The following is a 23,733-nucleotide window of genomic DNA, read 5'->3' as shown; positions in this document are numbered from 1 at the left end:
AATCAGTTATTAGTGATTAGTGATTTACATAATTTTTTAAAGTATATTAAATATAAATCTTAGCTTCAAGTTCCATATAATGTGTGATGAGTTTACATATTTTTCAAACATATTAAACATTAATATCATTGCTTTTCCTATTAATTGTGAACTCTTTTAAAATGAAATACTAGTATTTATAACAGTTTTTAACTATCACATGTAATATATGACAAAACACCAATATCATCATTTGATCATATGTCATAGTCCTTTGATTAGATATATGTAAATTTATCTTATTAGTTTTCAAATCATATAGTCCTTTATAAATGTAATATTTACCTTCTACTCAGTCTGATTTCAGATATATTTCACAAATGCAAATATTTACATTAATTCAGACTGAAGTGTAAAAGTTTGCATCTCATAGGAATACTTGAACTTTAAATAAGATTACTTAGAAAGGTCAAGGCTAATTATCTATACTAGTGACATCTTACAAACTTTATTATATACGCTTGGCCAAGAATTTTCAATGAATGAAAAATTCCTCACTCTCCATTAAGTTATATTTTGTAGGAAATAGCTGCTAATATATTTATACTTAGAGATGATCTTAAAGTTAATTTAAGAAAAGAGATATTTAATGAAACATCGTTATTGATACTCAATAAATTATTGTGATTTATTTTTGTTCCTCAGACACATCTTGATTATTTTAGTAGAATCACCTTCATTTAAATCCCATAAAGTGAGAACCACAAGGTCTTGAGATTCATTTAATGCTAATCAAGCTGAAAAATGGTATTCATCCTAAATAGATACTTTTCAAATGTGGAGTATTTACTCTTTGTTTGGTTTTTGAATAACTAGGACACCACCTTCCCCACTCCTTCTAATCATCTATTACCCCAATGGGTGATTTTCCCAAATTTACAAAAGATATTTCCATTAAAGAGGCTAATGGAAAAATCCGCATTGAATTTATAAGCATATACCTGTTTACCCATGATGTAGAAAGAAAGCCTACAACTGCTTTTAAAAAAATGGACTTGACACTTGAAGAGGTTTATAAACAGAGAGTTGGTGCATGGGCCTCAAAATAGAGAACTGCAAACACAGTTTTTAGGGAATTCTTTCCCAAAAGAGTTTCTTAGATGTTTACTTTCATCTGAGGTGCCGCTGGTCATAACAAAGGCAATTGCAACCATGACTCTGGGGTTACCTTTCTCTGCCTTCACAATCCGCACCCTGCTGAATGAAATATCAAGGCACTGAGCCATGTCAGGGCAATGTGTATAATGACAGGGACTCAGTGGTATAAATGAGGTTAATAACTTGTGAGAAAGTAGAGCTTTGTTCCTAGATCCTTTGCATTTCCTTCTCTGCACAGTGCAGCTCTTTAGAAATATTGCCTGTCCGTGGAGAGCTAATGGCTCTCGTCATAAAGCTAATACACTGTGCTTCAGCAGTCTTGGAACTCATTTCTGAAGTCACACTAATCTGCCTTTCCTTGCCATGTTTTGCTTTTGCTCCTGAAAGGTTTTCTTATTCCCCAAGACTTCAAGCTGAGCAGAAAGCTTTTCGGCTGCTTCTTATGCCGTTTCCAATCAGGGGTGACACTTTTGTTTTCACAGATTTTTTTTTTTAATTTCAATTTTTAATACACAAAGTGGCATCTTGTGAAAGAAATAAAGTGTATTTTGAAAATGACACATCCCTGCTGCTGTGTCCTCCACAGGGCCCCCTCCTTCTCTTCTCTCTCACCATTTTCCTATGTCTCCACATCAGGGGGATGCTCCCTGTCTGCCCCTCTTGCTTACCCCCTGCATTCTGTCTCTCTTACAAGCCAGTTTGAGGATATTGAGTCTCATAATAGACAAGAAAACCACATTGTTTTTTATTTGCCATGGGCTATCAAAGGGCAACTGGATCCATTTGATTGTTTTTTGCACCATATGTTTCTTGTAATCAGTGTTGACGATTTCTTTGGCTCATGCCCATCTTTGACTTTTCTTTCCTACTCCAGCATTCTGAAGGGAAATCAAATCACAAAGGATTAAAAATAAATAAATGCTCCTATCATGCATCACAATGACTGAAAGAGGATCAGGCAAGAGCAGAATTATTCAAGGCTTTCTTTGAGTTTGTACCCTTCCCTTTTGGTATGACATTGGTATTTCTGCTTCTCAATATGCTTGTAGTTATTGCTATGGTAGTAGTTAAAATATTATATCATGGTTTAGTGTGTCAGGCACACTCCTGAGAAGAAGATAGTATTATTAGCCTTCTTTTATAAAAGAGAGCAAATAATCTGTCTCAGACTACTTCAAGACTTAGCACAGATTGATCAAGTAGTTTTCTTATGGTTGCACAGCCAACAAGTCAGACTTGTGCATCAAAATCCAGCTCTAGAGATCACATTCTCAAGGAGTACACCACGCATAGTGAGACAGCTCTATATAGAATTTAGGAGCAGAAGCAAGAGCATTCATGTTTGGTCAGCTAACTCTGGTTTGAAGGACAGTTCTCATACTTGATAAAACTTCTGATGGTGGAAATAATAATTTGCTTCTTGAGCTTCATCTTCTATATTGGTGAAATGAAACTAATAACCTTGTTCAAATTATGATTTCGTAATGATTAAATATTAAAAATATAGAGACACTTGCCCTAATTTTCTGCTGAGAAAAATAGTATATGTAGAGATTAAATGGCATGCGTGACTACAGAGTTTGGAAAGCGTGAAGCTGGTACTTGAGTAATGTTTTTCCTATATCTATCGACCTATGCCCTTGGCCAATAAAATTTACTTTCCTAGCTACCCCATTCCTTTGCCCTTCTATGTAGTGTCTGCTCTGCTCTTGGGATCCATTGATTTGAGTATTCTGTTATTCCCACTTGTATTGAAATTTGGCTATGATATTCCACTAGAGGTCTGGTGAATGAATTCGTGCACAGGTGGGGTCCTTCACCCTGGCTGGCCATCAGGGCCTTTCGGGCTGGCCAACAGTGGGGGGAGAAGGGACTGTGGAGGTTGGCCGGCCAAGGGAGGTTGGCTGTGGGAGCACACTGATTACCAGGGGCTAGCTCCTGCATTGAGCGTCTGCCCCCTGGTGGTCAGTGCGCATCATAGTGACCAGTTGATGGGTCATTCGGTCGCTTAGGCTTTTATATATATAGACTAGAGGCCCAATGCACAAAATTCGTACAAGAGTAGTCCTTTCTTCCCCCAAGTACCAGCATCAGCTTCCCTCTGGCACCTGGGACCCGGGCTTCTCTCATAGCCCTGGCTTAGTCTGGAAGGTCCTCTGGAAGGACGTATGGCCTAATTAGTATATTACGCTTTTATTATTATAGAACAACGACTCCAATAGATTCCAAGGCTTCCAACAGTATATAAGTATTTCTGTATATCCTTGCCAAGTGATATCTTTTTAAAAAAATAATAGCCATCCTAACAAGTATGAAGTAATATCTCATTATGGTTTTACATTTTCCAGACAATTAGTGATTTTGAACATCTTTTCATATACCTATTAACTACATACCTTCTTTGCGGAAATGTCTATCAAATCTTTAGTCCAATTTTTTAATCAAGTTATTTTCTGTTTGTTTTTGTTATTAACTTGTAGTAGTTCCTTATAGATTTCGGATATTAACCCCTTATCAGCTATATGTTTTGAAAAAATTTTTCCCATTCCATAGGTTGCCTTTTTACTCTGTGAAGAAGCTTTTAAGCTTGATGTAGTTTCCCTTGACTATTTTTGCTTTTGTTGCTTGCACTTTGGTGTTATATCTAATAAATCATTGTCAAGACCAAAGTCACTTGGTTCCCACCTGTTCTCTTCTAACAGTTTTACAGCTTCAGGTCTTACATTTAAGTCTTAAATTCATTTTTAATTGATGTTTTCATATGGTATAAGATAATAGTTCTATTTCATTCTTTTTAATATGTATATACAGAGAGACAACTAAAATGGTGGCATAGGCAAACACCTGTACTTGCTGCCTCTCAAAACCACATCAAAACTACAACTAAAAGACAAAACAGATATCATCCAGAACCATGGGAAAGCTGGCTGAGTGGAAGTTCTACAACTCGAAGGAAAGAAAAAAGTGCATTGAGACTGGTAGGAGGTGCGGAGGTGAGGAGGTACGGAGGAGCTCTTAAAACGGGCTGGCAACTGGGTGAGCTGTTGTTTTTTTCAAACGGGAGGGAGATACAGGCTCCTGATTACTCTGAATTCCAGTTCCGGGTGAGACTCTGGGGACCCAGACTCATACAGGGGGAACTGGACTGTCTGGCATTGGGCTGGAACGCGAAGGCGGCTTTCTCTCAGAGGTGCTCACAGTAATCATTGTTCCTGCATGGGGCCATGGCACACAGAGACCTGGGGACCTCTCTGGATCAGGCCAGACTGGCAGCCATTGCTGTTTGCTCCACCCTAGAGATACCCTGAGACCCCGCCCCATCCAATTTACAACCCCACCCAAGCTGTGCACAGTGGCTTTTGCATATGAATGGCCTGTCCTTTTGCAACCTAAAACCTAACAAACTGCAGCTGGGTCAGAGAGCTCCAAAACTTCCAAAAGAAGGCCCAAGGCCCAGCAGTAGCAGCTTGCCTTGCTTCAGAGCTCAGACTCATCTGGACACCTCCAAACCCAAAACAGAGAGGAGGGATCTGTAGATCTCTCTGTAGCCTCAGACAGCGGCTGACTTTGCACCTCCTTGGAGATCCAAGAACCAGTGTACACATTGGTCACTGTGAGACCATACCAGATTACAACTCTTCACATCCATAAGTGACACACTCAAGGGGCAGATTCAGTGAACACCAAAGTCCCACTGAAGCAAGTCCTGCCCCATAAGGGTGTCTCTGTACAGAAGTTCTTCCATTGTAGATACAGCTGGTCCTCACAGCCAATTGGCCTGGAGGTCAATTCCTCCCAGTGATACCAACAGCAATCAAGGATTAACTACAACAGGACTGTGCACATAGCCCACAAAGGAGTGTACCAAGTTTGTCAACTTCAGGTAATTAGGGAGGCTGAGCCACTGGGCCCTAAAGGACACCTTGCACACAAGGTCGTTCTATCAACACAGGGAAGCAGCCAAAATGCAGAGACAAAGAAACAGGTCACAAATGAAAGAAATGGAAGAAAGCAAACTACTGTATATAGAGTTCAAAACCACAGTTATAAGGTTACTCAAGAATCTTCTACAAACCTCTGAGAAATTTAGTGAGACCCTCAAGGATATGAAAAAGGACCAATCAGAAATTAAGCATACACTGACTGAAATAAAGAATAATATATAGAGATCCAACAGCAGACTAGAGGATCCCAAGAATCAAGTCAAAGATATGAAATACGAGGATGCAAAAAACACCCATTCTGAAAAGCAAAAGAAAAAAGAATCCAAAAATATGAAGATAGTGTAATGAGCCTGTGGGACAACTTCAAACATACCAACATCTGAATTATGGGGGTGCCAGAAGAAGAGAGAGAGAGCAAGATATTGAAAACCTATTTGAAGAAATAATGACAGAAAACATCCCCTATCTGGTGAAAGAAATAGACTTACAAGTCCAGGAAGTGAAGAGAACCCCAAATAAGAGGAATCCAAAGAGGACCACACCAAGACACATCATAATTAAAATGCCAAGGGCAAAAGACAAAGAGATAATCTTAAAAGCAGCAAGAGAAAAACAGTTAGTTACCTACAAGGGAGTACCCATATGACTGTCAGCTGATTTCTCAACAGAAACCATGTGGGCCAGAAGGGAGTGGCAAGAAATATTCAAAGTGATGAAAAGCAAGAACCTACAACCAAGATTACTTTACCCAGCAATGCTATCATTTAGAATTGAAGGTCAGATAAAGATCTTCACAGACAAGAAAAAGCTAAAGGAGTTCATCTCCACCAAACCAGGATTATATGAAATACTGAAGGGTATTCTTTAAGAAGAGGAAGAAGAAGAAAAAGGTAAAGATAAAAATTATAAACAACAAAGTGACAACGAATACATATCTATCAACAAGTGAATCTAAAAATTAAGTAAATAAAAAAAATCAACATAGTCCACCTGACCAGACATGGAGTCACTTCAGTGGCAGTGAACTCCCCAACCACTGAAGAGTATGGAGAAGAGCTGATGATAAAAAGGGACTCCTGCCTTTGCACAAGGCTGGAACCAAGGGTCTCCTTTAAGATGGTTGAGAAACCTGTGGGGTACCTAATAGAGGACAGAGCCACTGAAAGGGGTGCTGAGGAGCTGCTCCCCTTTTATTAACAACAGGTTTCTCTAAAGGGAGTGTAGCACCCCTCCCCTCTGCAACAGTTGTGGCCTATGGAGCACATAGGGACCCCTGTGCATCATCTCTTCAAGTACCCTCTCAGAAGAAGAGCCCCCGCATCCGCCTGCCGATGCCTTGTCGATCATAGAGGACGTTGAACTTGTTCATGAACTGGTTCATGGTGTTGCACGTTTTGGTGATGGTGCCAAGGTAGGCCATGAGCCCCACATCATTGCATTGATCATAAAAGTCTGTCTTGAATTTGTCTGTGCTGAGTACTGGGAGGCAGTGACACAGAGCATAGGCCTCCCGAAGGATCTCATGGTTAAAGGGGACCTCTCCTGCTTCAGAGGCCTTGACGTACTCCAAGATGAGCTTGACACGGCTGTGCAACATCTTGATAGCACTGTGCTGTGCTATCAGGTGTTCAGCTACAGTAGAGTTCTCTCCACTCCCTGTTGCTGTCATTCGGGCCACATGGTCTACACCAATGCATTCAGCTTCCTCTGTGGCCAGAGTATAGGTCAGTTCAGCAAACAGCATTGGGGCCTCTCCATTGATTATATCAATGACCGACTCAAAAACACTGACGGGAAGATCTGTGTGCATGGTCATGGGGTTCAACTTAAGGAAGAGGGGGCTCTCGATTATCTCTCACACCTGCTTGTGGACGTGGATGTCGGATGGGTCAGGTGGTCCCCCTGTGGTGTACCAACCCAGAAACTCCAGCTCCTTGAATACCTGTTTAAACTGATCCTCCTTGGTGAATGTAATGAAATCAGGGGCATAGAAAGGCAGTGTACTGACAATTCTTGGGAGGAAGGGGGTGTGGGAAGAGAGTGGACAAAAATCTTACACCTATGGATGAGGACAGTGGGGGGGGGTGAGGATATGGGGTGGGGTGGGAACTGGGTGGAGAGGAGCTATGGGGGGAAAAAAAGAGGAACAACTGTAATAATCTGAACAATAAAAATTTATTTTAAAATATAAAAAATGAAATGTATATACAGTTTTCCAAACACAATTTACACACCATTGAGTATTTTTGCATTCTTGTCAATGATCAGTTGACCATATGTATGTGCATTTACTTCTGGCCTCTCTACTCTGTTCCATTGGTCTACAAAACTGTTTTTATGCCAAAACCATATTGTCTTAATATGTAACTTTGTAATATATTTCAATGTCTGGAAGTGTGATGCCTCTAGCTTTGTTTTTCTTTCTCAAGATGGATTTAGCTACTTAAGGTCTACTGTGGTTTTATTTTTTTTCCCTTTTCTGTAAAAAAATCCATTGGAATTTTGATAAGGATTGCATTGAATCTCTAGGTCACTTTGAGTAGCACAGATACTTTAGCAGCATCAATTCTTCTGATCCATTAGCATAGGATGTCTGTGGAGTTGTCATATATGGCCTTTCTTATATGAATGTAAGTTCCTTCTGTTTCTGTGCCAGGTTTTTACAGAGTTTTCATCATGAAACATGAAATGGTGTTGAATTTTTTCAAATGCTTTTTCCTTCTCAAAAACCAACCAAACCCCCATCACTACTATGTTATCTAGCAATTCCACTCTTCTAGGAATATAGACAAAAGAATTGAAATCAGAATCTGGAAGAGATGTTTGCACTCCCATGTTCCCATGTTCATTGCAACATTATTCATGATAGGCAAGATGGGAAAGCAACATGAATGTGTATCAATTAATGATAGAAATAAAAATGTGATGTGTACATACAATGGGGTATTATAATTCAGTCTTTTAAAAAAGGAAATCCTGCCATATATGATAACATGAATGAACCTGGAGGACATTATGCTAAGTGAAATAAGCTAGTCACAGACTGACAAACATTGCATAATTCTACTTATATGAAGTATCTAAGATAGTCAAGTTCATAGAACCAGAAAGTAGAGTGGTTGTTATCAGGAGCTGGAGGGATGGAAAATGTGAAATTTTTAATGGATACATAATTTTTGTTATAAAAAGTGAATAAGTTCTAGGGATCTACCATAAGCCCTAGAGATGTGCCTATAGTTGAGAATACTATATGATGTACTTCAAAATGTATTGAGAGTAGAATTCATGTTAAATATTTACCACAATAAGAAAATAAAAGAAACTCACTTGCTGTTCTATATCTAGTACCCTAAGAAATAGCTTGGTTTACTTCATACCCAAGTTTCTCAAGTTAATCTAAGCATTAAAAACTTGCTAAAAGTGAGGAATGTAAGGGGTTGCATAACTTCCTAAATAATTATAAATGTTAATAATATTTATGGACAATGCCATTGAGATTTGGTCTCATAATGTATAAGTAAGAACTTCTAATCTGTCAAGGAAGACACACTGGCCAGAAAAAAATTTACTACATGTCTCACTGTTCACTATGTAAATTGACTCTTGCCTTGTCTACATGAAGTTTCTGATACCGACCTCCAACACTGCTTTCAAAATGAGTGTCAAGGAAATAAATTGGTCAATCTGCATGCGGTGTTCCTTTCTCTAAGAACTTTTGAATATTTGGCCAGGCACTTAAGAAGAGACTACTTTCTTACATTATCCTGACAAAAGTCCTCTTTCATGATCTCTTTGAGTTCGTTTTTGTTGTTGTTAATCCTCACCCCAGGATATGTTTCCATTGATTTTTAGAGAGAGTGGAAGGAAGGGAGAGAGACAAAAAGACAGAAACGTCAATGTGAGAGAAACACATAGTTTGGTTGGCTCCCACATGTACCTGGGCCAGGGATCAAGCCTGCAACTGAGGTACAGGTATGTGTCATTGATAGGAATCAAACCCAAGATCCTTCAGTCCATGGGCTCTATTCACTGAGAAAAACTGGTTAGTCTCTTTGAATTTTATAATTCAAGATGATCAACAGGAGAGAGAGAGAGAGAGAGAGAGAGAGAGAGAGAGAGAGAGAGAGAAAGTTCTGTATCTATTTGGGTTACTAATTAGCCTAATTGGCAATTACACATTTTGCTGCTTCTTAATCTATAAGTAATCCCTGTGTAAATCTAATATACTCTGAATTATACTTTAAAATTACTTTCAAGCAAGAAGTTCCCCAAATAGATTTATTCTATCCTCTTCTTTGTTCCACTTGCACTTTGTAAATCCCTAAATTATGGAGTATTTGTTATATCATATTGTTACTTTGTTTTTTATTAATCTAGTTGAGATCATATGACAATCAAATATTTTATAAGAAATTGCTTGGCATCCCATACAACAGTTAGTTTAGTGGGGAATTTACAGTCTGAAATAGCCCAAAGGGGCTTATAGTCTAGTTAGGAGAGGGGCAATATATAATCTCTCTATATATAAAAGCCTAAGTGACCAGTCAACCAGTCGCTATGATGCACACTGACACCAGGGGCAGACACTCAACACAGGATCTTCCCCCTTTGGTCAGTGTGCTCCTACAGGGCGAGCGCCACTCAGCCAGAATCCAGGCTCACAGCTGGTAAGCAAAGCTGCCGTGGTGGGAGCCTCTCCCAGCTCCATGGCAGCACTACTGAGTGGCAGCAGGTGCAGTGGGCCAGGATGAGTGCTTGCAGCGTGAGTAGTGCGGTGCCCGGCCCCAGCTTAGGCTCCTCCCTGTGGCTTGGTGCACTGCTACATCCCCTGAGTGGTCCCGGATTGTGAGAGGGTGAAGGCCAGGCTGAGGGATTTCCGCCCCCCCCCCACTTCACGAATCCGTGTACCAGGCCTCTAGTCATAAAATAATATACAAACTGTATGTAACAGAATAGCCAATCTCCCAAACCCAACATGCTGTCACTAATTTCTATGGAAACTTTTCTGTCATTGCAGAAATGATGAAGAACAGTAAAATATTATATAAGATCCTAAAATATTAGGAGATTTTTAAAAAGTTCTCTTCATAAGGTGCCACGCATGGATTATGGATAGAAATACGTCACGCTCCCTCATTTGATGGAGTGCACTATGAACCAAGGATGACAGACTGAGAAACAAAACACTTTCTCGTGGTACATGTAACAGTAAGTACATGCACGGTGCAGGCTGGGAACGCAGAGGAGGGGAATTTGGCCCGCCCAGCTTTAGGAGGTCCGAAGGAAGACCCTCAGGAAGATAATTGCCTCAGAGACACCGGCAGCAGCATGAGCAAAGACACAGACGTGAAATATCATGAAGTTCTCTTTGAGCTGCAAGTGAATTCCAATGGGAGTATAAAAGGCAAGGCTAGAGTGACACGATATAAAGCCGGGGATGTAGAATGGGAGGAAGTTCCTCACAGAATAAATAAATGAAAAGTTAGTCCATCAACTCAGACCTTGCACGTAAGGAAGGTCAATTAGGAGACTCCCTAAATCACTGACACTCATAGAAAGAAATACTGATGGTCATTTTGTGATCACTTTTATAAGTCATATAAAAACACTTATATTTACTCAACATGTACCTCCCAAGTATATTAACATCTGCAGTCTTCTACCTAGTTCCTGATTAATGTGGGAAGAAGGATGGCATTTTAAGTAAATGGAAGCACTTTTAAGGATCTGGACATTTCATCCAACTGATGTGTTTCCTTCCTTCAGTTTTGAGACTGATGTTTTGTAATGAACTTTTAGAAGAAAGCCTTTACATCATAGCTGCAAATTAGAAGAGTGCTGTGGCTTGAGTTAATGCTCAAACATTTGTTACCAGTTGCATGATTGTGAATAGGTATTCAGAAAAATTATTTTACATATTCTGGTTTACTAGTCAAAAGTATAATTGTGCTTTTACTATAAACTAAAATATTTCCTTTTGCATTTTTTCATACTTCCATATCTCTCAGATTTTGTTATATTAGTAAGTTTATGTCTTTATATTAGTAATTTCTTATTAAATACAGATTTTATAATATGCATTACAAAGTTTACAACATTTTGGTTTTACATTTAAAGAAATAATATCAAAACTCATATCAATTTTATAGTGTCAGCAGATGGCAGTGTTTCTGAGTTGGTGGGTGCAACTTCCTGTTACTTATCAAATTTGAAGTTTTAGCTTTAAGATATAGGTTTCTGATATTCAGAATTCTAATTCTATAGAGTTGGATTGAGAAATGTTTTTGAAAAGATTGAACCCAGTGAATCTGGGAAATGATTCTGATCCACACTTGTTCCTAACAATCGTTCCCTCTGCGTCCTCTCTTCTTTCTCTCCCTCCCTCCTTTCTTTCCTTTCTTTCCAGGTTCCTTTATCCATTCCTCACTTTCTCATTCCCTGCCTCTTCCTATATTTTTCTGCTCTTCTTTCATTCTTTCTGCTATCCTGTTTAAAACTATTCTTTAAAATAACTTATTTGCCGTCCTGGCTGGTTTGGCTCAGTGGATAGAGCGTCGCCTGAAGACTGAAAGGTCCCAGGTTTGATTCCAGGCATGGGCGCATGCCCAGGTTTTGGGCTCGATCCCCAGTGGGGGGCGTGCAGGAGGCAGCCAATCAATGATTCTCTCTCTCCCTCTCCCTTCCTCTCTGAAATCAACAAAAATACATTAAAAAAAAAAAACACCAACTTATTTGCCAACAGAAAAATGAATAGAAGTGAAAAGCATTTAATTTAAAATCAGTTTTACAAAAGAGAGGACTTTTAGTGGAAGCCACCTGTGGGAGTGTGTATGCACAAATGTCACTGAGAATAATGCTTTTAAAATCAAACTAAATGATAGATCATTTGCTGACTTATTTAAATAGTCCAAATTATGTCATTTTAGTGTATGAAAAATTGAGTATATTTTTGAAATCCACATGGCAGTTTCAACTGTTTTGATGTATAAAGTGGTAACTAAAGCTTTGAAGATGCTTGGCTTTGTCATGTTTTTAAGAGTTGGGAGTGGATTTATATAGTATGAGAAGTAATGTGGAGCTGTTAGGGAATTACTTGTTTTTGTTGTTGTTTGTTTTGTTTTATTTTGTTTGGTGTCAAATTATATTATTTGTCTCAAGTAAAATCTATCAAATAAAACTTTTACATAGGATTCTGCAGAGCTTGTTTTTAAATTTTGTCATAGTATTTCATAGCTAATGATTGAATAGTAGATAATGTTTGAAGCAAAACAGATGGTGAACTATTTAATGAATAGGGGTTCTATTTTCCTTCTGAAAGCTTACTGTTCTGGATAAGGAAAGGGCACTGATCAATTATATTTCATTGGAATTTTAAAAGTATGTTTAACTTTTAGAACTTGTGTGCTTCTTATTAGAGGCTAACCTCAAGGAATATCTTTCCTTATATAGAGTGTTGCAGGTTACAAATCCTCAGGCTGCTGTCTCTGTAGAAGTTGTTGCTAGGAATGGGGATTTCCTATCACCTGCAAACAGGGCACCCACCCATTAAAGATTCAGTTGCCTTTGAGGGAGAGTAACATCCTGCCTGTGTCAAGTCTTTGCCTGCTGTAATTCAGCATTACTTTGGTCCACCTTCACTGAAGTGTCCAAGGAGACCCATGCAAACATGCCTGGACATATTCCAAGGTTGTGGAAAACTCTGATCCTGGTAGCTTAGAGAAAAACCTGAGCAGACCACAAATACCTGGGCAGAAAGATAGAGAGGAATCCTATAAAATTTAGAATTTAAGTCAAAGCCAATTGTTTTTGTTTAAATTTAAACTCCAACATACAGTATGTTGCTATTTTAAAGATACCTAACACATTGAACACTATATATATATTTATATTCAAGAACTGCACGTACTAAGTGAACTCTCATTATTTTTATGGGATAGCTGAAGGGATTGAAGGCTAAGGAACACATATAGACAGATAATGGTTTATTCTTTGGAAATAGGGGCACATTAAAATTCTTAAGAGAAAACAACCAACCAACAAGCACATGGACAAACAATGGGATGAGCATCACTAAAGATGGACTGTGCAGAAGTACCTCTGAGGGCACTGTAGGAGAATCTTGGTGGAGAGAGAACACAGGGGATCTTGAGTGGTCCAAATAGTAGGAGGTAATTCAGGTCTGAACAGTGGCAGTAGTACAGAAAATTGAGAAGGAACTATAGATACAAGGGACAGCTAAAGTTGAACTTTATATAATTCATTTCTTTTGTTGAGAGCAAAAGAATTAGAGTTCACTTACCTCTATAATAAACTCTCTGAAGTTCTTTCCTGGGGTCAGAAAAGGGTCAGGGAACTCAAGAAATAAAATATGATGTACACCTGCTTTTAGAGGCACAGAATTCATGAAATTGGGCATTGGAGGAGTGAAGCAAGCACTATTTTTCCTCTGACTCCAAGGAAAATATTGAGGAAAGTAATTCTAATGCTTTGGGAATAAAAGGTGATTCACATTGGAGTAATCAAAATTAAAATCTCTCTTTTTATAAATGCCATGAATAAAATAAGGAAAAAGAGAAAAAATATGCCATGAATACAAACTATCAATCTCAAGAGTAAAATAAGAAAACAAAAAAGCGTATTTAGTTAATAAGAAGAAGATAGACTTGAATTAAAAACATTATAACTATGATCTATTACAGTGATGGCGAACCTATGACATGCATGTCAGAGGTGACATGCGAACTCATTCTTTTGGTTGATTTTTCTTTGTTAAATGGCATTTAAATATATAAAATAAATACCAAAAATATAATATAACTCTTTCTCCCTCCTCACAAAGGAGTCTGTGCTTGTTTCTCAATAAATTTCCACATTTGCTATAATCCTATCTAATAATAGACAAACATGGTAATTAACCGTACCTCCAACATGCTTCCCATTGGCTAATCAGGGAGATATGCAAATTAACTGCCAACCAAGATGGCAGCCGGCAGCCAGGCAGCTGAAGCGAACAGGAGGCTTGCTTGCTCTAGTGAGGGAGGAAGCCAAGGTTCCCCTCCTGCCGCTGCTGGCCTCTGAGCTACAACTCTAAGCAACTATGTTGCAATTATAGAACCTAAACAAACTCCAGAAACCTGCTTTTAGCCAGCCGGGCTTCAGCCAGCAGGACTGCAACAGTGTTACAATTATAGAATCCAAACAAACCCAGATCCCTGCTTTCAGCAGCCGAGGTCTCAGAGCTGGAGCTGAGCCTCAGAGCTAAAGTTGGCTCTCAGCTCCAGTGACAGCCATAGGAGGTAAATAAATCACAGAATAAAAAGAAAAAAAAGAAAAAAAGGAGAGGTTGGGAGCTTCAGTTGCCCACCAGCCTGAAAACAGCCATCATCCCCTCACCCAGACTGGCCAGGCACCCCAGTGGGGACCCCCACCCTGAAGGGGGTGTGACCAGCTGCAAACAGCCATCATCCCCTCATCCAGGCTGGCCAGGCACCCCAGTGGGGACCCCCACCCTGAAGCAACAAGATGGTGGTTAATTTGCATAATGAAGGCGGGCGGCAGCGGGCAAGGCTGTCTGCGGTCTGGGACCAGATCTGGGACCCTGCCAGGCGGGAGGCAGTGCTTGAGGCTGTCCGCAGTCTGGACCCAGATCCGTGACCTGGCGGGTGGGGGGCAGTGCTTGAAGCTGTCGGCGGTCTGGGACTCGGATCCATGTCCTGGTGGGTGGGGGGCAGTGCTTGAGGCTGTCCACTGTCCCGAGACCCAGATCCGTGACCCTTCCCAGCGGGATGGCAGCTCGCACAGGGGCAGATCGGCCAGGGTTGGGCAGAACAGGACGCCTGGCCTCCGCCCAGCCCCAGTCACTCTGGGCAGGTGAGCAGCGCAGAGAGCCTCTGGACAGGGGAGGCAGACCGGTGGAGGGCTGCCTGTACTCCCCACAAGGCGGTGGTGACAGCTGTGAGCGTGCCAATCGGAGCCTGCAGGCTGAGCTGAAGTAGTGCCTGCAGGCCATCAGCACCCAGGAGGGGCTGTGCAAGATCTGCCTTCTGGCCCAGAAGGTGCAGGATCACAGGGACAGCCACCGTGGCGGGCCAGACTGATGTCCTCCTGGCTGCACCACGGGGGTTTGTGGATCTGCAAAGCCAGAGGCCTCTTGTGTGCACATCCCCCCATGGTGTGATAACATCCCCCAGCACACTGTCACCCTCCCACGCCTGCAACAGTTGCAAACCAAGGCATGCACAAGTCCCCCCCGCCCCCCGCCTCTCCACCGCACTTCCATCAACCCGGCATGCCTAACACCCCCACAGGATGTGCACACTTCCCCTCTGATGTGCTCACGTCCTTTGGAGAGTGTCTGGGTATTCTGGGTGCTGAGGGTGGGCGCCTGTGAGATGACAGTGAGAGGGTGGAGTGGTGATGCCCTGTTCCCACGGAGGCCAGTGCAGCTACGAGATCACCTCTGGGGGGTTAATGCAGGTGCTGAGGCAGGAGCAGGTGTAGACAGAAACACCTGGTGGGTGCGGGCAGCCCTCGCTGAGGTGCCTTCGGTCAGCGTTCAAGATCAAGAACCCAGAGGCAGAGAGGAATTCCGTCCTCTCAGTGAAACAGTGGCATAGTTGGGGCAACTGTAGATGAGGAATGTGCAGTTTGGGTGCCAGCACCCATGAGCAAAGGCTGCCCTGACTGAGCCTCACTTGCTTGGGGCCTAGTGCACTCCTGCCGGGCAGCGGGTGACAGGACGTGCTTTTCTGAATTAGTGAGAGAAAACGTTGATTCTCCTGCTGCCCATGAAGGTGGAAAGTGAAGTGGGGAGACATGTGGGGAGTGAGCGAGGTTCCCTGTCTGGGGGTTCCAAATCTGCTGTTGGTTTCTTTCACCACTGACTAGAGATATATAAGGTGTCCCCCCAAAATGTATGCACACTTTGAATACCTACTAATTCCAATGGTTTTAAGCATAAGAAAGAAACAACAATGGAGCTGTTATCTGTTAAAAGTGTGGGCACAAACAGGTAGTTGGACATTCCCTGAGGGGTCTCAGATTGGAGAGGGTGAAGGCCAGACTGAGGGGCCCTTCCCCCCCCACCCCAGTGCATGAATTTTCGTGCACTGGGTTACTAGTATATATATATATATATATATGTCTTTGTTTTACTATGGTTGCAAATATCAAAGAATTTCTATATGTGACATGGCACCAGAGTTAAGTTAGGGTTTATAAAAATGCTGACACAGCAAGCTCAAAAGGTTCGCCATCACTGGTCTATTACCTACCCAAGCTCATCTTTATCTTCATTGGTGAGTGCTCTTGGACAGCTTCCATTATCCATGTCAGAATTCACTCAAATGGACAACTGTAAACAGGAGACCTGGGGAAAGAAAGATATATTCCTGTGTCAGAAAAAGAAGGGTGCTCTGTGGCAATTCTATTATACTAGAGGCCCAGTTCATGAAATTAGTGCACTGGTAGGGTTCCTAGCAGCTGGCGGCAGCCGGCCGGAGCCTCCCTCCCTCCCCTGGCTGGCCCTGCCCCCTGGTTAAACTCCTGGAAGAACTCCCGGTCCAAGAGACAATTTGCATATTATGCCTTTTATTATATAGGATTATTAGGTGAAATGTTTGTTTTATTAGAATGTATATCTTTTGGAATGTATAAACTCCATCAATTTTGCACATGCACAAAAAAGGAAAATATAGGCAGTTGGGACAAAAGACGATATACTGAATTCTTACTGTGTACAAGATACTTTAGATTTTCCCCCCACTCCATGGCCTTGTTATCCTCATTTTAAGATGATAAAATTAAGGATGAAAGAAGTTAAATAATGTGCAAAAGATCAACCTCCAAACACTCTACCTTTAGACCCTGCTTTTATAATTACTTTGCTCAATTGTCACCTTGGATATTTCACTCCTAATAAATGCTAAATTAAAATATTAATATTTTATGTTTAATATTTAGGATGTATTTCCTGAGGGCATTAATATGCAATGTTTTTCTTGATTAAAAACAGTTATGACGTTATTAAAAATATCTAAAGATATATCTGTACACTTCAGAGTGATTACGGAAAGGGAAATTAAAACAGCATTATAGAAGACAGCTCATTCTCTACATCTGTATTTTGTGTGTGGGTGTTGTTGTTTTTTTAATATTGCTTCATGTTTATAAAAATTAAAATGCAAATAAATTCCCAGATGGTTATTGATATTTGCACGACTAGATATTCATTATACATTAAATGGCTGGAAGATAATTAGTTTTGAAAATATAAATGGCAGGCTGAAAATTATTATAATGTATATATTATAGGCCAAGTGAGAATTACTGCTCAAATGCTTAATAACTAATATGGCTTTATTTTAGTGGATATTTATAAGGTCTGCATATATGTAGATTAAATTAAAAAGTCAAGTTTTGAATAAATTTTCAAGAACTTTTCTATACTTGAAAATACAGACATTTTTTGTTATTTTTAAATCAATGTATTTTTTTAATTGTATTTTGGAATAATTTTAAAATGGCATGAAGTTTGTGGAAAAGTTGCATTTACAAAAATGTTGCGCTGGAACTTTCCCATATACTTCACCAAGATTCCCTAGTTGATATTTTACTACATTTTCTCAATCACCACTTTTTTTACTGTTTGAAAATATCAAGAATTATGAAGCTCTTTATGAAGCGATTTTTATCCAGCTTACAGGCTAATAAGTTACCTTGTCAGAATCTCATGGATGCCAGCAGAAGCCAAGAGACTTTTGGATCAGAGACTTTATTATTAGTCATTAAAGACTACTCAAGACATGGCAGGCAGCATGAGCATCATGTTTCCACTGGTTCCTATTGCCCAATACAGTGAGGATGATGATAGGAATGATTAGAAGGAAGGGTCAAATGGTTGCTGCATACGTAATGGGTCTTTATTAAGAGTGAGTGATTACAAATTTAAAAAAGCTTCCATTTATTATTAACAGACTGCCACTATATCTGGCCCACTCTTATCACAAAGGGAACATTAACTTTATTATTGTTTTCATACAACAGACCTTCCCTCTGTCCAGTGGAAGGAGACTTTACCTCTTTCACATCTATATATATATAAAAGCCTAAGTGACCATTATGACTGAACAATCAGAATGACCGGAATGACCGGTTGACCAGTCGCTATGATGTGCACTGACCACCAGGGGGAAGATGCTCAACTCAGGAGCTCTGCTTGGTGATCAGTGCACTCCCACAGCCAACCTCCCATGGCCCCTTCACCCCCAGCCGGCCGACCAACCTCTCGTGGCTCCTCCACCCCCAGCCGGCTAACCTCCCATGGCCCCTTCCCCTGGCCGGCCAACCTCATGTGGTCCCTCCACCCTGCCAGCTGGCCTCCCTCAAAAGGCACCCTGATAGGCTTTGATCACCAGCCAGGCTGAGGGATCCCACCCATGCACAAATTTGTGCAGTGTGCCTCTAGTATGCTATATAAGCATCCTTGCAAAAATAGCAGGGGGTAAATGTTAGTATACTTTTCTCAAGGTATGTAGGGATTCAAAGATCCACAGTGTTCACATTTCTCCCAACAGTGAGCACTAATCATTCTTCACTTTTTGAGCCACTAAAATAGTTTCAGACATGATGTCCCATTATTCTTTAATAATGCAGTATATATTTTACAAACACAAGACATTCCCCTATATAACCATAGTGCAATCATGCAAACCTGGAAATTAATGCAATATTACAATGCAATCCACAGATTTCATTCAAATTGTGCTAATAGTTCAACAATATATATATATTTTTTTCTTTCTTGTCCAAGGTATTATCTAGGTTTATGATTTGAATTTTCATTCTTCTCCAATCTGTAACATTTTTCCAGGCTTACACTGTCTTACATGACCTAGACCAGTGATGGCGAACCTTTTGAGCTTGGCGTGTCAGCATTTTGAAAAACCCTAACTTTGGTGCCGTGTCACATATAGAAATTTTTTGATATTTGCAACCATAGTAAAACAAAGTCTTATATTTTTGATATTTATTTTATATATTTAAATACCATTTAACAAAGAAAAATCAACCAAAAAAATGAGTTTGCGTGTAACCTCTGACACACATGTCATAGGTTCGCCATCATCTGACCTAGACTCTTTTGGGGAACATAAGGCTTACCATCTGGAGGATTTCCCTCAATCTTGTTTTATTGAATATTTCCTCAAATATAGAGCCAGTTCATGACTTTGTGGGAGGAGCTGATGCTATGTTCTTCAGTGTATTAGACCATCAGGTTAGAATATCTTACATTCCCCACTGAAGCTAAACCTCTGATCAGCTGGCAAAGTTGCAAAGTTTTCTGCAAATTTTCTCTACTGGAAAGTCATGTTTTTTTCCTTGTGTAACTTTTAAATATTTTGAACATTTGGGGGAAAATTACTATGAATTTACCTTAATATTCTATCACCACGTTTCTGTCCACCAATTTTTAAAAAATATATTTTATTGATTTTTTACAGAGAGGAAGGGAGAGGGATAGAGAGTTAGAAACATCGATTAGAGAGAAGCATTGATCAGCTGCCTCCTGCACACCCCCTTCTGGGGGATGTGCCTGCAACCAAGGTACATGCCCTTGACTGGAATCGAACCTGGGACCCTTCAGTCCACAGGCCGACGCTCTATCCACTGAGCCAAACTGGCTAGGGCTGTCCACCAATTTTACAACATTGAAGCTCCCTTCCTCAAATATCCACTAAATGCTTTAATATTTATTTCTCTCATGAATCCTATCTGTATTGTGATTCTAACATAAATATGAAATTTTCATATATATATATATATATATATATATATATATATATATATATATATATATCAAACCCTAATATGCAAATAGACTGAAAGGCAGAACAACTGAACAACCGAACAACCAAACAACTGGTCACTATGATGTGCACTGAGGGAGCGTGAAGAACATGGAGGGCATTGGCAGCAGGTGGCAGAGTGCAAAACATGGCAGGCATTGGCTTCGGTGAGATAGTGGAGCAGGTAAGCGGGGGCACCAGACCAAGGCAGGGTGCCGGTCACTGTCATCGGGGTGAGCCTCTGGTGGTTACTAAAAATTCTTTGCTCCTGCATGCTGCAGTCCCTCTGGGTGCTCACACCTGCTACTGGTGCTGGAGCTGCTGCTTGCACCTGCTGCCAGTGCCTGGTGCTGGCCCCAATTGCTTGGTGCCCTCAGCAGGTGCAAGCAACAACTGCTGGCCCTGATCACCCCTCAGGGCTTCTCCACTTCCCCCTGCTCCCGAGGGCCAATCAGGGCTGTCAGCCACCTCTCACACCTGCTGACAGTGATGGCCCTACTTGCACCCACTGCTGGCGCTGGCCTCAGTCACTCCACGCTGTCAACAGGTCGAGCGGGAATGGGGAGAATGGGTCAAGATCTACCCCTGTGCCCACTGCAGCCTCAGGGACCACAGTTCCTTTCAAGGTGCACAAATTCATGCACTAGGCCCCTAGTCCTTATATAATTATTAATTTATTCATTTATATTCATATTAGAGGCCCAATGCATGGATTTGTGTACATTGAGAGGAAATTAATTAGAAGGTGGCTGGCAGGGTAGGACTGGGTGAGATGGGCTAGACATGCCCTGGAGCCAACCTCCCACAGTCTCTCCCTGGCTGGCCGCACCTGCGGTGGCACTGGGGCTCGAAGGGTATCTGCAGAGTGAGCAGGGTCCCTCCAGCAGGTGGGGTCTCTCGGCCTGGCCGGCAGGGATAAGGCCAAAACCAGTAGTCCGACATCCCCTGAGGGGGTCCTGGAGTGTGAGAGGGCGTCCTGCAAAGTTGCTGTTGCTCCTCAGCACTTACATTGAGCGTCTGCCCCCTGATGGTCAGTGCACGTCACAACTACTGGCCAGTTGGCCAGTCAGCTGGTCACTTAACCTTTTATATACATAGATGGAGTTGTAAATTTTGATTTTATCCAATATGATATAAGCCATACGATTGGTATTTTTGACGCACATATTTTTCTAGTTTTAGTAAGAACACCTTTAACCCTTTTCAGTCCAACGTCCAGGCTGACTCGACAGACCAGGTGCTAGGAGCAGGTCCAACGTGGAGGTGAGGTCGACACTGCAAACCGCTGCGATTATATGCATTGTCAGTAAGGTGCTGGGTTGCATGTGGGGAAATGTTTCAAAAGATACCACACTATGAAATGTTTTAAAGAATAAACTCTTTGATTGAACATACGTAATAATATAACCAGTGAATTTTTTGGTTTAAACTTTAAAATAAGAACATTAAAATGTTCAACATTCAATCCCGTCAATTAATTTGGACCAGACTGTTTGAATTCCAAAAATAAAATTGGACTGCAAAGGGTTAAACTATTTTTTTTCCTTTTGACATCTCAATACTTCTTTGAGCAGTTTAGTTTCTGTCACAGAAATGTGTTCTAGGTTCATGTTGTATTTTCCCTCCTTTAAATTAGCCGTTAAGCCATTCATTGAAGGAGCCTTGGTTCCTTTTAGTAGATGATTGTATTTAGAGACCAGGATCCATGTACTTAGTGTCCTCATTGCTACAAAGGTACCATAGAATCCAAATCCTCTAGATAGCAAAGCTAACTATGTGTTTTCCATATATATAACATTATAACATTATGAACATTTATATAATACTAATATATTAAAAACCCTGGGTCGCAATGACCAGTAATGACCAACTGAGACTCGACCAACTGGAAGGCAGTCCTGCAGTCAGTGCTGGGTTGCCGTGGCAACCCAGCGCTGACCGCTTCTGGCTGCAGGCGCAGTGCCCGGCACTGACTGCTGAGGGGGCTGTGAATCAGGGAAGAGAGAGGCCTGAAGATAGAAGCAGGGACTGATCCATTGCCTCTGTGGCAGCTTTTGATCAGCACTTGCCTCTCTCTTTCTCTCCCAGTCTGGCCATCAGCCGCACCTCCATTTCTCTCCAGGCCTCCACCAGGGCTGCTGATCAGCCCTGCCTTTCTGATCAGGCCCCGTTGATAGGCCCAGAGACGCTGACTGGCATAGAAACCTACCAATTAGAACCAAATCTGGGTCAACTGTGAGGAGTCAATGGCTGTCTAGGAGGCGGAGCTTTTGACATTGACCAGCATAGGAACAGGCAAATCAGAACCAATTCTGGGTGAAATGTGAGGAGTCAATGACTGCCTAGAAGGCAGAGCTTTTGAGTTGACTAGCATAGAAACTGACCAATCACAACCAAATCTGGGTCAACTTTGAGGAGCCAATGGCTGCCTAGGAGGCGGAGCTTTTGACACTGACCGGCATAGGAACTGACCAATCAGAACCAAATCTGGGTCAACTGTGAGGAGCCAATGGCTGTCTAGGAGGCAGAGCTTTTGATGTTGACTGGCTTAGAAACCAACCAATCAGAATCAAATTGGCCAGCAGAGGAGGGCAGTTGGGGGCAAGATCAGGCTCACAGAGGAGGGCTGTTGCGGGTGATATCAGGCTGGCAGGGGAAGGCAGTTGGGGGCAAGATCAGGCCATCAGGGGAGGGCCATTGGGGGTGAGATCAGGCCAGCAGGGGAGGGCAGTTAGGGGCAATCAGGCAGGCAGGCAGAGGCAGTTAAGGGTAATCAGGCAAGCAGTCAGGTGAGCAGTTAGGAGCCAGCATTCCCAGAATGTGAGAGGAATGTCCAACTGCCAATTTAGGCCCATAGGGATTGGGCCTAAAGTGGCAGCTGGACATCCCCCAAGGGGTCCCCAATTGGAGAGGGTGCAGGCTGGGCTGAGAGAACCCCCCCCTCCATGCATGAATTTTGCGCACAGGGCCAATAGTTTCATATACATAAAATGCTAAAATGAATATTATATATACATATCTACACTAATAAAAGAGAAACATGGTAATTGGTGTACGACCGCTACCCTTTTCATTGGCTAATCAGCGAGATATGCAAATTAACTGTCAGCCAAGATGGCGGCCGGCAGCCAGGCAGCTTGAAACTAACATGAGGCTTGCTTGCCTCAGTGACGGAGGATCGTTGGAGGAAACCAACCTTCCTCGCCTGCTGCAGGCCTCTCAGTGGGTAGTTTAAGAAACATTGTAACAAATACCTCCGGACTTCAGCCAGCAGATTCACAACATTGTAAGCAAAGGCCAGAAACCTACTTTTAGCCATGGAGGCCTAAGTGCTGGAGCCAAGCCTCAAGGCAAAGCTGGCCCAGAATAAAAAAAAGAAAAGAAAAAAAGGAGCGGTTGGGAACTTCAGTCACTCCCAGCCTGAAAACAGCCCTCAGCCCCTCACCCAGACTGGCCAGGAACCCCAGTGGGGACCCCCACCCTGATCCAGGACACCCTTCAGGGCAAACCAGCCAGCCCCACCCATGCACCAGGCCTCTACCCTATATAGTAAAAGGGTAATATGCCTCCCAGCACCGGGATCAGCGTGACAGGGGGCAGCGCCCAAACCCCTGATTGCCCTGCGGCTCTGTGTGTGACAGGGGGCGGGGGCCCAACCCCCTGAGCAGCCCTGCTCTGTGCCTGATAGGGGGGAGCTCCCCAACACCCCCCCCCATGGGCCCTGCTCTGTGTGTGATGGGGTAGAGCCATAAACTCCCCATCGGCCCTGCCCTGAGTGTGACAGGGGACGGTGCCCCAACCCCCCA

The 23,733-nt window shown here is 41.9% G+C and overlaps 1 protein-coding gene across 1 annotated transcript; it reads right to left on the bottom strand.

The window, feature by feature from the left end:
- Positions 1–5,970: 5,970 nt before the first annotated feature.
- Positions 5,971–7,042, bottom strand: LOC308521252 (COP9 signalosome complex subunit 6-like). The gene is made up of 2 exons (XM_081094175.1): positions 6,378–7,042; positions 5,971–6,221 (listed from the first exon to the last, which is right to left on the bottom strand). The coding sequence occupies exon 1, from the start codon at positions 6,895–6,897 to the stop codon at positions 6,382–6,384; it is 516 nt and encodes a 171-aa protein (XP_080950301.1). The 5' UTR covers positions 6,898–7,042; the 3' UTR covers positions 5,971–6,221; positions 6,378–6,381.
- Positions 7,043–23,733: the final 16,691 nt, after the last annotated feature.

This window comes from Myotis nattereri (genome assembly GCF_964212035.1).
Source record: "Myotis nattereri genome assembly, chromosome: 1".
Taxonomy (NCBI): Eukaryota; Metazoa; Chordata; class Mammalia; order Chiroptera; family Vespertilionidae; genus Myotis; species Myotis nattereri.
This window is presented reverse-complemented; position numbering and strand designations above follow the sequence as displayed.